General features: G+C 35.9%; 1 protein-coding gene across 1 annotated transcript; it reads left to right on the forward strand.

Moving 5' to 3' along the window:
* The first annotated feature begins 2,889 nt into the window (after positions 1-2,889).
* LOC142619909 (uncharacterized) lies at positions 2,890-14,053 on the forward strand. Its single transcript, XM_075793271.1, has 5 exons — positions 2,890-3,137; positions 4,823-4,965; positions 5,061-5,168; positions 7,652-7,735; positions 13,568-14,053. The coding sequence occupies exons 2-5, from the start codon at positions 4,832-4,834 to the stop codon at positions 13,797-13,799; spliced, it is 558 nt and encodes a 185-aa protein (XP_075649386.1). The 5' UTR covers positions 2,890-3,137; positions 4,823-4,831; the 3' UTR covers positions 13,800-14,053.
* Positions 14,054-17,019: the final 2,966 nt, after the last annotated feature.

Here is a 17,019-nt window from a genome sequence, read left to right on the forward strand (position 1 = left end):
TGCCATCCAAATGCATTGGAACACGGTTATCTTTGAAGGAGATGCGAAAATTTGCTTCGATGCCTTGACCCTATCTGATCATACCCCCCTGTTGGCATCTGAGCACGCTCATCAGCAACATTCATAGTTTGTCTTACAATTTTTTGTCTTGTAATTTTTGTTGGGTTCGAAGGTCTGCCAATTTTGCAGCGTATGAAGCTATGAAATTTGCTTTAAACTATGTTTTCCCTTTCTGTTTTTCCAATGGTAATCTCCCCCCCCCCCCTCCTCACTTAAGACGGTTTGTAAGGGAGATGCCTCTGTTTGTAGTCCTTCTTAGTAGTTTAATGAAATTGAAGTTTATCAAAAAAAAATTAATAATAAATAACAACACTCTATTTTAAGGATCCCTGATGTTCTTTTATTTGCACTCTTTTAGTTCATTTGCTATTCCTTGGTTATTCATTTAACTCATAAATATATATATATATATATATATATATATATATATATATATATATATATATATATATATGTCTATGCATATTTGTGTTGTGAAGTCCATGTCTTGTGCATAGATTGGCTCGTAAATGGCCCAATAAAGCCGTGGTGAGTCAAGACCAGTCCACCAACTATCTACACCATCTTTTGGAGGCCCAGGATCCCCCCTCAAACCATTGGGCTTGGGCTCTGTCCAAAGTAGGAACCCACATATATTTTCTTTCACTAGGCTATAAAATAGATAGTTACATACATACATACATACATACTACATATATATATATACATACATATATATATATATATATATAAACACAAGCATAACAAATATCTAATAATAATTACCATGATTGTATAATTAATAATTTCATATAAAAACACAATTGTAATAAAATCATATTTTATTGAAATTTGCCATACATTGCATGGATTCTTGAGTAGTATATATCATAATTTCTAACATCTACTACACTTTCATAGTGGGCATGGCCTAATCATGCATCTATTGTATTGTTTCTTACTTTAGTCATACAAATAAATATGCATGTGACCACAACACACTTTGCATGAAAATTTTGGAAGATCTATACTAAATTTTGTTATGCCCAACAGAGCAACTTCTTGTAAGTGTTTTGTTATGCCCTGACTCATCTTGCCACTTAGATTATGCATCCCTAGTCGCTACCAAGTCCAATATCCCAACGCTATGTTTAAACTCTTTGACACGATGTACCCAAGATTATGTTCTAACATCCAAGAAACAACGCAATCATTCCACAATAAATACTAACAAAACAAAAATGTGTTACCAATTAGTCTCCCTTTTACCATCGTATATGTAGATACCCCATTTTGCAACTAGCTTTACACCTAAAATTTAACTTTACACCTAAAATTTAAGGGTAAAGGAGAACTTTTACAAGATAGGCATAAAAATTTCATTAAAATCATTAGAATATTAGATGAGTATAAAGTAAGAACCTAATTCCAAACATCGTCAGAACTCTTAATGATTAAAATGACACATTAGGTGCAAAAGGCAAACAATAAGGCTGTGTTTGGTTCTATGTAAAATATTTTCCAAGTGTAAAATATTTTCAGTTAAAAATGTTTTTCGGAAAAGAAAATATTTTTAGGTGTTTGGTGGTATTTTAAAAAATACTTTGAAAAATATTTTTTAGTGTTTAGTTGTGTTCTTACAAATACTATAGAAAACACATTTTCTACTTTTTGCTCACATTTTCTCAACTTCCAAACAAATATATAATATCATTTCTCAATAGAGAAACACAAAAGAAACAAAAGCCAAAAAAAAATTCATCAAATCCAGTCAAATTGAGAGAAGAAGGAAGAGAGAGAGGTGATTGGGTTCGATCTAGAGGCGAGATCGTGGTGCAGAGGCGAAGGCGAGATCGCGGTGTGGAGGCGAAGGCGAGATCGCGCAACCGAGGCAAAGGTGAAGGCCAGATCGCACGGCAGAGGCGAGATTGCGCAGCGTTGGAGTCAATCTTTGCTTGATCGACGGTGAGAGGCACGGCCCCGACGACGGTGGAGTCTATCTCAAGTTCAGGTGACCGGCCTCTCTCTGTCTCTCTTTCTCTCTCTTGGTTCAGTTCTTTCTTTCTTTCTTTCTTTCTTTTTTTTTTTTTTTTTTTTTTTCTAGAAATGGTTTGAAGGTAAGCTTGGAGATGGGTTTTGGACTGTGTGAGGAGTGTGCTCGAGCTTTCTCTCTTCAGGTGTGGTTTTTGAAAATTTTTTGAAAGTAAAATCAAAGTGTAAATGATTTTCCGTTCAAAGTGGCTTATTTTCCGGTCAAAGCGGCTTATTTTCCGGTCAAAGCATAAATGATTTTTCGTTGACCGTATTTTTTGTAGCGGCCAAACACACATAATGGCGTAAAATAATTTCCTGAAAGTGTTTTTAGGCGAAACAAACGCAGCCTAAGATGGAAAAACTAAGCCACAAGAAGTTATAATGGTTAGGAAAATAATGAAATTCCCATGGAACATACGAAATGACCAAAATACGCCTAGAAAAATTAAAAAAATAGTAAACACAAACATACCATACATCCAAAATACCATCAAAACCAAAACCACTGAAATCATTAAAATGCTCCTAAAATATCAAGTTGACAAGTTGAACTGACTCAAAAAAGAAAATAAAAAAGGTCGAGTCACATGTCAATCTGTTTTTGAATAAAAAATTTTGGATTTGGAATGAGTATTTTTCTTCAAGTTGAGATTTGGGTTATTTGGTAATGTTGTTCTAGTAACGTTGTTTGTATTTTTTAAAAATACATATAAGTAAAAACGTGTGTAAAAATATATATAATGTTATTTAAAAACTGAAAAATGTTACTAAACCTACCGTAACAAACCGCGTGAGTTATCATATAAGAATCCAATTTTGGTGCGATGTAGGGGGAACCTATCGCATGGGATTGAATGGCTTTGTTTTAGTTTTTGGATTATTGGGCCTCCAATTCTGAGCCCTAACTGAAACAAAAAAGGGCTTGCTGAGTTTCTCTTGACTCGGTACCTGAACCCCTCCCTAACTGAGCACAGTCCGAGAGAGACAGAGAGAGAGTGCTGCCGAGACAAGGTCGTGCCCAATCCAGTGAGACGACGCCGTGAAGGTGCTGCGACTGCGACTTGGTGAGTGTATTTTTCTCCCTGTTAATGGGGGGAGAAGATTTTGGGTTTAAAGTTTAAATATGATGCTCCTATGAACCAACCTGTTTCCATTAGGAGTATTTTCTTTTGTTTTTGATTGATGGGTTTTCTTTGACTTGTTCATTACTTAGCTTTGCTTGTCTCTGGGTTTTGTCTTATTTGGTCGTTTCTTTGTTTTTTATATTTGCTATCAGCTCCTTACTGCGTTGTTCACATCTTTCTTTCATCATGTGGTTTTTCTTGTTTATCTGAATGAAATTTTTGGGGTTTCCAATATAGAAATTTCTGCCATGTTTATTTTCTTGATGCATATAACTAATTAGATATTGGCATCAATTCTAGGTTGGCTCTTGACAGAGTAGCTTGTAGTTATTGGTCATTTTTTTATGCCAATTAATGGAATGTTTTTCCAGTAAGTCATCATTGACATCTTTCTTTCATGTTTTTCCAATTTGTTCTTTCTCTTTCCCTGTAACAATGGGTTTTTTTATTTGTGACATTGTGTATGTTTGTGGTGTTAGAAATTCAAATTTGTAATTTTGAAGTTTGAAATTTGTCATTTGTTCACATATTTGTAATTTGATACTTTGTGGTTATTGCTCCTATCAAAAAAAAAAAAAAGTAGTTAGTGGTTGTTACCTTTTATAAGTAATTTGCATCAAAATTAACCTTTTCTCCCAATGATTCTTTACTGTATATTATGAATTGTGATTATTGGTATTTTTCATATATTTTATTTTATTGGAAAGTAGAATCTTATGGTTGTTGGTTGAATACATGGTACCCTCTCACCATTGTTGTGAACAAAATAATTCCACTGGGCTAGCTGTTGGGCCTCTTAGCTCACACACCAGTCCAAAAAAAATAAAAATATCTGAATTAGAGGAAAAAAGGTTTCTAGGGTTTTAATATCTGGGATTCCTACTACTAGGGATTTAGAAAGAACTCTTTCACTCTTTCTTCTCTGTGTTTTGTGAATTTGGATTCCAACAGAGACAAAGACAAAGGTATGGTTGGTTACTTCAGAATGTGTTGAAGATGATCTTTCTTACTTCTTTCTATACCTACTAAGCTGAAGCTGGACTCCCTTAAGTGTTGTCAAAAGTGCGCTTTAGGCGTGCAGCCTGTGTGCTTAAGCTCAAAGCTTGAATCCCCATGTTCTCAATGCTTCACTCTGCCCTGAAAAAAAGCTCATTTAATGAAGCGCACTTTAGGCATGCTTTTTTGGAGCTTTTTGAAGAAGCACAAAGCATGCCTAGGCACGTTTTGTTATTTTATTGCTAAAAAAGATATGGATCATCAAAATTAATTGCTTGATCTTGAAAGAAATTATATGGACCAATGATTTACTACGTAACCTCTATCCTTAAGGTGTTGTATTACACTTTTTTTATAAAAAATTTACGTGTCATAAGATACAAACAAGGTTTATTTACAATTCTTGCGCTTGACACTTTTCCCAACATTGACCTCCTAAGCTTCAATTCTGATTTTTTTTTTTTTTTTTTTTGGGGTTTTGAAGGCATTTATTGAGGTACTGATTTATTATGTTTTCTTTAAAAAGTGTATGCTTGTACATAAATTTCATTAGTTATATATTGTTGCCTCACTTGCAAATTAAGATGTATCCCATGCTATTCAAACTCACTTTGTGTGTGTGAATTTAGTAAATAAGCATGAGGAAGCTAAGGTATCATGAGAAGAAGCTGCTGAAGAAGGTGAATTTTTTGGAGTGGAAGAAAGAAGATGGGCACAGGGAAGCCTCTGTTATGCAACGCTACCATGCCACTCACCCTGATGATTATAAAAAGTATTATTCTCTCTTTTACTTCAATACCCACTTTTTATTTTACCTAGTTTTTAACTGTTTTTTTTACCCTCTTTTTATTTAAATTTTGAGAATAGGTATTCAGGGTTGTGCCGGATGGTGCAGAAGCTAGTGAATATTTTAATGAAGATGGACCACAAAGACCCTTTTCGGATTGAAATGACTGATATGCTACTTGAAAAGCTGTGAGTTTCTCTTTCTTTTTTCTGCTTGTGCTTTTTTAATCGAACAATAAGGGATAAGGAGTAAAGCCTTATGTTGTTGTTGGAGATGTGGAATTTAATTGGCACTGAGTTGAAAACTAGATGAGTAGAATACTGTTTGTTATTTTTTCAATCAGTATGATTGAAACCGCCTTAGAGATTGAACGTCGACTTATCTTATTGCCGTGTTCAATCTAAGACAGCGCTGATAGCTTGTAGTGAACAACCCCCTTATGAAACCAACCGAAGCAGCCTTTGGTACTTAAGTAGTTAAGGTTTGGAACCCTTGAACTAATAATAGTAGTCAGGTAAAATCCATTGTTGTGTACACTGGCTTGAATTTGGGCTACTGAATGTGTTTTGAATTCTGAGCACAAAGTAATTCTTGCATAATAGGCACGTAAATTCTACAAATGGTTGTAGTATGAAGAATCAATGGTTCCCCCCCCCCCCCCCTCCCCCAAAAAAATGAGAAGGAATGATCAGCTCAATGAGGTGTCCTTGGTTTTGGTGCTTTCAAGAATCATGAGATTCCTCATGACCTAGTTGGGTGCTCAATAATTTATGTTAGTTATTTTTTTTCTATAACAAATCGACAATCATATGTCTCTATATTGCTTGATGTTCCAAGTTATTCTTGAGCACAGTTTCCCTAAAAGTGTTTATACAGAGATCCCTTCTCAAAGAAATTGTATAATTTAATGTTGAACAGTGTCCAGGAGACCTTAAGGTTTCTTATGGAGAGAACTTGCATAGCAATGGGGAGTTCACCACAAATATAGTTGTTGGGACTTGTATGTGATACCCCTTGGTCACAGAAAATGCAGCACCAATTACAGACACATTGCAGCTATCTGCTATGGTCCTTATGGATGATGTTCAATTATGGAAGGGATTTTTAGATATTGAATTCTCATTTGTCATCCTTGTTGTAGATCCTTGGTGCATGCACAGGGAGTATCACTTCATTGTTGAATTCTAAACACAAGAGGATCATCCTCATCATCCACAATATAATGATGTGGCTAAAAATTGATATCTTTTGGCAAGAGGAAGAAAACCCACACATTGTTTTATTGTTTGTGTTACCAGAATTATATCTAACTATGAACTATATAATGATGTTTAGAACATATAGGGTACAAGGTTAGGTAGAAGGGCAGTTTGCTTAATGCTTATGTTTGTTGTAGTGGTGGTGCACTTTTTATTTGGCATGGTTATTTTTTGAACTTTTGCTACACCGAATGGGCATATCTTTGAACTGACCCCAAGGGATAGCACAATTGGCTAGGGACTATGCCTCATGAAGCAGAGTTCAATAGTTTGAATTTCCCATTATCCCCTCCGTTCCTTTGGGGCCAAAACTTGAAATAAAAAATTGGCATATTTTTTAAAACTGATTAACCAACTATTCACATTGAAGATTTATATGTTATAGCTCAACTGGTACTTCCTCCTCCCATAATAATGGGATGGAGGTTGAGGTCATGGGTTTGACACCCATTGGGCATGTAACTTACCAATAATAATAAAAAGTTACTGCTAGATTTAACCCAATCACCATGAAGTTATTGTGGGGTGGGGTGTGGGGGAGGGGGTGGGAGAGTTGTGGTTCTCTCAATTCTCTTTGGGAAAAGTCTACTTTCCTATTATTGTCATCAGTCAGCGGTAATATACTGGAAATTCCTGTATAGTTAAAGGGTGTTTCTATTAGTATTGATTTTAAAATTTCCTATGTGACATCCATGAAAGCATTTCTTAAGTTGATGTTCTATAATGTTACCCACTTATCCTCTTGGGGTTTGTACATTTATTTTTGCACCACAGCAGCACCAGGTGACAAGACAGAATAAGCACCTGACCATCGGCATTTCTAGTAGGATTTTGAGCATCCTCTTTCTAATGCAGGAGGTGTCTTCAGCTGTCTAAGCAATAACTTCCCATAAATTTTTAGAACACCTTTTCACCGTCATAGGTTTTTAGGTAATGGCACCAAAGTGTTCAATATCTGATATGTGTTGATATATGGCATAGTTAACCTAGCATCTCTTAGGGACAGACAGCCATAGATGATAGATCAGAACAATTCCATGACTCTGTGGCTTGATTGAGGCTGTCCAATGAGCTCTAGTCAAATGGCAACACCTTCCCGCTAGAATAAGGTGAAGGGTGTGGTTAAGAGTTCAAAACCAATCAGTTTACTTTAGTGTGCAACTTATGAATCTAAAAAGAAACTGATTGAAATTTCATATGAATGTATATGTACTAACTCAATATTTCAGGTCTTTTTGTCTGTTTTTATGTTTGTTTCATGGATTGAATGTTTAATTGAAGGGTACTGACTACTGAGAACTATAGTTCTGACTGAGATCATCCTTATCTAGATAATAATGCCGTTCTTATATTAGTTGTGACTTATTATCAAAGGGTTATGTTGACAGTTGTGTGCGTTTTCTCGATGACAGGTACAACATTGGTGTACTACCATCCAAGCACAACGCTGATGCTCTAAAAGTGTGTGAACGTATAACAGTATCATCCTTCTTTAGGTAAAGAAAAGCTTCCAAGTATAAAAATCTCTAACTGCTCAGTTTCAGGACAACTCTCCCTTGCCTTAAAAGTAAAGAAAGGTGTAGCTACATCACTACGTGTTTTATTCACATAGGAAGGCACCACCATGAATATATAGGAACAATTATAGATATGCTATTCATTTCCACTAGTAGTCATACTATTTTTTTTTTAGAGCGGGTTTGGTAATGCTTCAATCTAGAAAACTTTGAGAATGCAATTATAAAGATTAAGAAAACAACAACAAATACATGCAGGAAACGCATTATTGGCATTAATTAGAGGATGGATTAGAATGGATTTTGGAAGTAATCATGATCATGACCCAATAATAGTTGAATACAAGGAAATTGACTTTTAAAAAAATGGTTGAGTATATTGAAATTGATTCCAAGTTTCAAACTACTTCTGACAATGGCCTTTGGGCCATATGGCACATCCACCCCATTAGTATAGTTGTTGGGAAAGAATGGGGGTTTGCATCTCCTTGGGTGCTTCAGTCTGTCACCTAATAATAAATAAATTACAAAAAACTATTTACTAGTCCTAGGATGAAAGAAAAAGACAGATTGTTATTGTGAAGACATCTTGTATTGCATTTTCTCTGTGGCACTCATACACTATTTTGGCCACTTCTGAATGTTATTTTCTTAAGCTGCATCACATTGGGTTAGAGCATATTCATCTTGCCTGTTCACGTTTCTTGTATTATATGAAAAAGAGATATGATGCCTGTTCACATCTCATGGCTTATGAGAATGTGTGGATTTTATCTCATGTGATCTATAATTCTTTGAAGAATGGCCTAATCCCATGAAGGCCATTTGTGAGTTCTCTTGCATGATCTCAAGGGATCTTGAGACATCAGTAAAATAAATTTAGAGGCATGGCTACCTCGGATTAGTCACAAAAGAGGCCTGGCTACCTCGGTTGAGTCATAGTTTTCTTTTCCTTGTTCTCTTTTTTCTATTTGTTTTTTACTGTTTCTCTTTTTTTGTTATGGGATGTTGAATCCAAAAGAGGTCGAGATTCTTCCCATTTTGTTGCTTTGGGGAATGAGAGTGCAAAGAGGCTGTTATTTAACGTGGAAGAGTTGGTGGCAAAAAATCTCCTGTGCAGTTTTCCTGAATGTTTAGGGCAGGAGATAAAATCTTTATTCTCCAGTTGGGTTCTAATGATCGTGGTAATTTCTTGCTCATTGCTGAACTCATTCAATGTTGGCGTAAGGGGTCCATCATGATACCACAAGGAAGGTTGGGGAGGGGATGGGGAGGCTTTGGACATCACCTGAGGAAGAAGTTAAAGGCTTCTCTTCTCAGACAGGGACATCCTGGAATTCAAAAAGGTGAATTCAAGCAGCCTACGATGGTGAAGGGGAGGCAGAATAATTATGGAATTGTGAATAAAGGAAAAGGGAAAATTTTGGAAATTCAAATTTCGAAAGGTAAAAATTCTGGTGAACATCACCATGATTTTAGCAATGTTTATTCTGGGTAAGAGAAGGCTGGATTTGGGGCAGTAACATCGGTCATAAATGGGATTGTCTCTAACTGTATCCAGGGAAAGTTGACTATGGATATATGTTCTCGTGTGGAGTGTGATTTTGAGGGAAGGTAGGGTGTGGTTTTTTCTGAGTTTAAGGAAGTGGGCCTGGGACAGCCAGCCTTTGTTCTAAAAGAAACCGGGCCCACAACAAAAATTCAGCCATCTCCAGCTGTTTTTAAAGAGACTAGGCCCACATCAAAAGATTCAAAATATTGGAAGCCTCGGGGCCCTTTCGTGAGCCAAGTTGGTCATAAGCCCAAAGACCAACAAGCTGTTGTCCAAGATCCCACTCTCAATAGTCATATCACAGTAGAGCTCCCCAGTGTATTGAGTGCCTCAGTTCTTCCTCTAATCAACCCAAGGTCTTAATATCCAAATAAGGTAACTACGGCGATTACCATGGAGCTCTCTTCCTCTACCGGCAATAAATCTGATGTTGGCAAATCTACACTCGAGGTACATAACCCGTAGGTCAGTTCACATGTGTGTGAACTTTAGAACCCCGAGCTCTCAATCAAGTTCCTACCCATATTCCTAAACCAGTTTCGGTCATCATGGAGCAGATTTCTGAGGAGTTTGCAAAACCTCATGATGACGTGTCAAGCTCTATTTCACAAGTATCAGTTCCCACATGCACCGACATGTTTTCGGAGATCAATCCCAATTCAAATGTCGATAGGGACCTGGTGCACCATCAGATCAAGCAACTCTTATTTGACCATTCATCATGCTATGGACAAGAATAAGTCATGGGTCTCTTCGGACAAGTGGGTTTTAGAACTCGGTGATGGGGAAGAGAGTGGTTGTTCATCAAGATTTTGAGGCTTGTAGAGGTACAATCCAAGTGGGATAGGGTGGTGGTGGAGGATATAGATTATGAGGTTTGGTCCGAAGAAGGTGGTGAGATGATTGAATTTGATTGGCGTGGTTCGGATTGTTAAGAACCTTTGAATGTGACTCAGTTGGCTATATCGAAGTCTATTGAGACCTAGGAAGTGGAGAATCTATCTGCCCTTTTGGAGGATGGTTAGTTTGGAAATCATTATGGTATGTCACCCTGATTACAAAGCAAGTTTCAGGTTTTTGCCTTCTTTCTGGAGACTCTAGTTAAAGTTTTGGAAGAACTTGCTTCTAAGTTTCTTTTGCTAATGATAAACCCAAATAAAGATAAAGATAACATAAATGATAATCTCTACAGATGTGCTATGGTGTGGTGTCCACATCAACTCCCCTAGGGTGGGAGAAATTCTACCCTGTCGAGTAAAGCTCACAAGTATCAAGTGACATCAAAGGCACCTCCATCATCTATCCACAAACTCACTGGGTTAGCATGGCGCCTTCGTCAACGCTCATAAGTGTGGGTGATTGGAGGTAGAGATGAGGTGGTAGTAAGTGTATCCAAGTAAGCCTCCAAAAGAGTGGGATCAAGCTATTGCAACTCCACTCTAGTGATCCATGTGCAATTAAGACTCAGGTCATCCTCGCCAATGAACCAAGAAGCGTTGAACTATTCCATCCCTAGTGAAAAGAGAATGATTATTAATATTGTTCAATGATTATTAATGCAAAGTTTGCATTACATTTGGTGGTGAATCCAAACAACCTTAGGTGGTGAAGCCTAAGGTCTATGGTGGGATTAATCTAGGTGGAAAGCCTAGGCTGTCCTACATCATCAGCTCTATTAATTTTGATTTTGATTTTGATTTTGATTTTGATTTTGATTTTGATTTTGGCTAGCTGATGTCATTTGCTTGCAGGAGACAAATATGGAGCTTATCACTAGGGGCTTTATTGAAAGTCTCTAGGGTTGTCAACATGTTGATTGGGTTATTTGAGCTCAATAGGTGCTTCAGGTGGGATTTTGATAATGTGGGATATGAGGGTTGTGGAGAAGTTGGAAGAAGTTGTGGGTCAATTTTCAGTGTCTTGTAGATTTAGGAATGTGGGGGACAATTTTGAATGGGCCTTGCCAGTGTAGATGGTCCTCATGTGAATAGGGAGAAAAGGTTGATGTGGGAGGAGTTGGCGGGTTTGTATAGTTGGTGGAATTTGTCATGGTATGTAGGTGGTGATTTCAGTGCTGTTTGCTTTCCTTCTGAATGGTTGGGGGCCTAGGAAGCACTGGTGCGGCTCCAGGGCCGCCGCACCCGCACCGGACTCGCGGTGACACGGCAACTCTCCTCCGACGCGCCGATTCGCCCTTTTTTTTCTTTTTCTTTTTTTCAATTCGCGCCAATTCACACCGATTCCGGCCGATTCGGCTCTGATTCTAGCCTATTCACGCCGATTCTGGCTGAAACTGGCCGATATTTGCTTCCTTTTCCCTCTCTGAACCTACCTATTTCATCTTCTTGCTGGGTCTAAACTCAAAGCCACACTGTTTCTTGAAGAGAGTTCTGCAGCACAAGTAGAGGCACTCTTTGGAGCCGACAGTCATCAAGAAGAAGAGAGTCTAGACTGTTTAGAGAACTAAAGTCCTGAAAGCTAAAAAGAAGAAGAGAACTTCAAAGAAAATTTTGAATACACGGCTGGGATGGGATTTGGGAATTGGGATGTGGAAATATTGGGATTTGGTAGAAATAGGACTTAAAAGAGAAAAAGGAGGATAAGGGAATACGTAAGAAAGAGAAGATAGAGAAATAAATAAGATAATTGGTAGGTGGGGCCGGTTTTAGAGTGGAATGAGAGAATAATATATATATATATATATATTTTTTCTAATATATGAACCTAATCTTTTAGTTATTATCTCCAATTACTCTTAAATTGGCATATATTTACAATTATATAAAAAAATATGCTTAGTAATATATAAAAAATATTAATAAAAATATTTTTAATAATTTTTAATCGCCGCACCCGCACCTACTTTTTTAAAAATTGCCGAGTCCTGCACCCGCACCCGCACCCGAATCCGAAAACGCACCTGTGCTTCATAGTTGGGGCTGAAAACTTCACTCAGGTTATGCATAATTTTTCAAAGTTTATCTCTATTAATGGGTTTAATTGTGGAAGTCTATTAGCTGTGGCTGGCCTTCTTTCGCTTGTCACATCTAGGTAGAGGTTGGAGTTGGGTTTATTGTTAGATTCTGGCAAGACATTTGGTGTGGGGACACCCCCTTTGAGATTGTGCTATCTGGAATTATTTGCTATAAGTTGAAATAAGGAGGCTTATGTGACTGATTTGTTAAAGTTCCCAAATAGTGTTCTCTTCTGGGATTTAAATTTTGTAAGAGCCATTCAAGATTGGGAGTTGGAGTCCTTATCCAATGTTCTAGATAGTATTTATGGAGTTTCTTTGAGGGGAGTTAGGGATGATAAGATTTGTTGGAAACCTACTAAGGGAAGAGGTTTGCAATTTGCTCATATTTCCAAATTTTGATAAAAAAGTATATGTGAGTCCTCTTGGAAGACTATTTGGAAGCCTAAGGTCCCTTCTAGAGTTGCTTTTTTTGTTTGGACTGTAGCTTTGGGGAATATTTTGACTATTGATAATCTTCAGAAACGGAAGATTTTGATTTTAGATTAGTTTTGTATGTGTAAAAAAAATGGGGAATTAGTAGACCACCTCCTTATCATTGCCCCCGTGCTTCTGATTTGTGGTATATGGTGTTTACCTTGTTTGGCATTCACTGAGTTATGCCAAAGACGGTGGTAGAGTTGTTCGCAAGGAAAGTTTGGGTAGCATCGGAATAGTACTATTTGGATGGTTGTCATTCATTGTTTGATGTGGTGCATTTGGCGGGAGAGGAATAACCGGCATTTTGAGGATTTAGAGAAAACAGTCTTTGATCTTAAACTCTTCTGATATGGGTTGCAGTTTTAGGTTTTTATTATTATTTATTATTATTATTATTATTATTATTCAGTTAATGGTTTCATGAACTATTGTAATTTATGCTCTTGATTTGTATTTTGTCCCTGATGTATATTTCCTGTATACTCAGGTGACACCCTTCAATTTTTTAATATATTTCTTATTACTTATAAATAATATATTAAAAAAAGGGGATCTTGAGGCACATTTGGCTTTCTTTTTAAGTGTGTAAACAGTAAGAATTTAGAATAAGGCCTCTAATATCCTTCTCATAATGTCATGCTCTTGAAAAGGATTGTGGACAATTTTTTCCCCATTTTTCTCAGATAAACGGACTTGTGTTTCTGTTCACCTAGCCACTAATTTGGTTCAAAGCCTCATCCTTTCACTGGCTTACACAATTTGAGTCTGACATTGACTTTTTTTGTATTTCACTATTTCCTTGTAGGCGTAGGCTCTCAACTGTTTTGGTGCGCCTGAAGTTTTGTGAGCACTTGAAAGAAGCGATCACATACATTCAGCAAGGACATGTGCGAGTGGGTCCAGAGACGGTTACTGACCCAGCATTCCTTGTAACAAGGAATATGGAAGACTTCATTACCTGGGTAGATTCATCCAAGATAAAGAGAAAGGTGCTGCAGTATAATGATCAGTTGGATGACTATGATGCAATGACCTGAGAGCATAACACTGGATATTGATATTATTTTCTCACATCTTCCTAATGAGGCAAGTTGTTTGTGATCTTTGAACATGTGATTTTTCATATGAAAATTTTCCTGTCTTTTATGACTTTTGATTATGATTTATAGAATTTGGTAACTGGAGAAACTGATCATAGATCAGATTTTGCATACAGCGGTTATTATTTAAATGTAAAATGCAATTAGCATCAGAATGTTTTTTTTTTTTTTCCTCAATAGACTCTTTTACAGATATTGGTACTGGACTTTGTCATGCAAAACCATCCATAGAGCCATTTGTTATACTTTTTCATTAGGGCAGCGATGTATTCTGATATGTACATATGTGGTGAAAGGCGATGTGAAATGTTGTACCTGTGACCAAGAAACATACCCGAAAACAAAAGGGACATACATAATAGTCCTCCCCAGCTCCCATTCCGGTTACCCCTTATGTCCTGCACAAGCTTCCCTTTTTCTCTTAACTATGCATATAGTAGTTTCTAAGTTCATGTACATTGCAAGGAAGTGTTCTTATGTTACTGTTTTCTGTGGGCCATCATCCGTTTCGCTTCACTTGGGTTTAGGTTTATTTTTGAGGATTTAGGATTTTGCAGTTTAGTAAAAGGTTTCGAAGAGATTGATGTAACGAAAAAATACATAAGGAGAGGGATGTTTAGGAACATTCCTAACTGGGAAAAAAAAGGGTGCACCATTTATGAATTACGGCCTCGTAATTTTAATTGAATTGATTTTTTATTATCATTAAAGAAAACAAATTTAGTAATTTCATTAATTCAACATGGAACATGCTGGCTGGCACCTCAATCCAAATTATACAGTCAGAGCAAAGCCGTAGAGTATTTTGCTAATCACTTGGCCACACGATTGGCTTCACGGCATACATGGGAATAATTCATAGATCTGAAGGAAGAAGCATTCAAACTTGCAAAATCAACCTTAGTATTGTTTTATTCAGATGACTAGAGGGCCTTATTAGTTATTTACCATCAATGAATCAACTACAGTTTCATAGGACAAACAGTCTCCATTCATTCTCAAAAAAAAATAAAAATAAAAGTCTCCATTAATTCCAATGCTCACATAGCCACTAAAAGTTCTTCTTAATTGAGAATTCCAAGTGATGTGTTATTAACATCTAATTAAGAATCTAAACTAAATTATAAAAGTTGGATAAAAGAATGACACATGTCACATTTTAGTTACAATAGATACAAACATTTAATCTAATTTTCTAATTATAAAAGTTGTATTCAGAAGAACATCCCAAAAAAAAAAAAAAAAAAACCCAGAACTAGTATTCAAATACTCTACTATATCCAGAAAAGCATCCTTAAAACTTAAATCCCCACATCAAACACGAATACCTACTTTAAACTGTAAAAGCCTTGAGAAAGCTGTCATGTTTCTTCGAATATGCTTCCTTAAGCTAACCCCATGGACTTCCAACTACCCCATGGCTGTGCCATTAATATTTCAAAGCAAAAACGCCTCCCCGTTTGGCGTTTAGTAGCAAAACGCTGCTACCATTTACGAAGAAAATTTTGGTTAAAATTCACAACACTCCGAATACCCGAATCTCCTTGTTGAATTGGTTCATATTCCAATTCACCAAATAGAATTTAGAACCATCCAAATCCCCCAAAGGAAACCTCTTTGCAATTTTTCATGGTTAGTCAGTTGCTCAGTTAACAATAATATATATATATATATATATATATATATATATATATATATATATATATATATATATATATATATATATATATATATATATATATATGTTTTTCTAATGCTACAAGAACAATAAATCTTCTATCAAAAATTTGTTGAAGTTGTTGAAAAAATCAAAAAAATGTCTTGATAGTGAAAGATAGCAAGAAAGATTCCTAAGGTTCCCTTCAAGTTAGGGTGAACTCACATGACTTAAAATAACTATAAGAGTGCAAAAATTGTTTCTAGAATTGACGTGAACAGGAAAATAGGTGGCCTGTTTTATCCAACCAAGCCATATGGTGCAAAGGTGACATACGATAGGTTCCTTGAATTGTGCATGGTCAACATTTCACTAGCATAAATATCACTAATTTGTTATTAGTTTTCTCCTCTATTGAACTAATTTGTTATTAGTTTTCTCCTCTATCTCAATAATTTTTCTTGTAAAAATTTTGTAATGCTTAGTGTTTATTTTAGACAAAATAGAAAGACAATAAGAATAATGTAATAATTTGATCATCTACTATATGAATTTACTAATTTGAAAATTGCATGACATATTGACTAATAATATAATGTTTCATGCCTACACAAGAATGCAAATATTGTTTTGATAAAATAAAAATGCAAATATCAATTTCATAACAAAGCCTAGGTAACAAGTTGTTAATGGAAAGTACAAAAATGTTGTTAGTAGTAGACTTAGATTGAAATCAATAACATTTTGCCCCTTAAGTTTTGTTGTGAAAATTTTGTGAAAAATGTTATGCCCATATCATGTACCTATATTTGAAAACTTATTATTGGCAACTTTGTTTTTGTATGCCATTTTTGATGGTTGGAAAATAATCTTTTATATTATCAGAATTATAAAATTTGGGTAATCTTCTCTTTTCCGATAATGAAGTTCTTATCTGATAAAACTTCTCTATTAGAAAAACAAAAACTTCATGAACTCTTTCATAATATCTACCCAGGAGAGTGCACAACAGTAATATGGAAGCATAAACAATGATAAAATAGATGATAAAGAAGAAAATAACAAAATAGATATATTCAAAATAAGGTTAAAACGGAATATGGAATATGAAAACAGAAACTAACAAAATCTTACTTGGATAAAACTTCTGACTTTGGTTAAAATCGAAAACTTTTGTCTTTAATACAAGCTTTAAAAATAAAACTGTCTGAAGAGTTACAAGATTACAAAGTCTATCTGAAGGAAAGGTTACAAGATTACAAGAGGAGAAAGGTTACAAGAGTCTATTTGAGGGAGAGGGAAGGCTATCACAAAGGCTTTCTAAAACTTTAAGTTTCTAAAATTTTTAAGCTTTCTAAATTTTTTAGCTTGTCTTCTGTCTTTAGAGTTTTTCCCTTTTATAGTTGAAGAGAACCATGGTAAGTCTTGAAAAGAACCTGAGTTTGTAGAATTAACTCAAGTTAAATTGTTGGTGGAGGCTTATCCTTACTAAGCAATGGT

Source organism: Castanea sativa, chromosome 12 (assembly GCF_040712315.1).
Source record: "Castanea sativa cultivar Marrone di Chiusa Pesio chromosome 12, ASM4071231v1".
Classification (NCBI taxonomy): domain Eukaryota; kingdom Viridiplantae; phylum Streptophyta; class Magnoliopsida; order Fagales; family Fagaceae; genus Castanea; species Castanea sativa.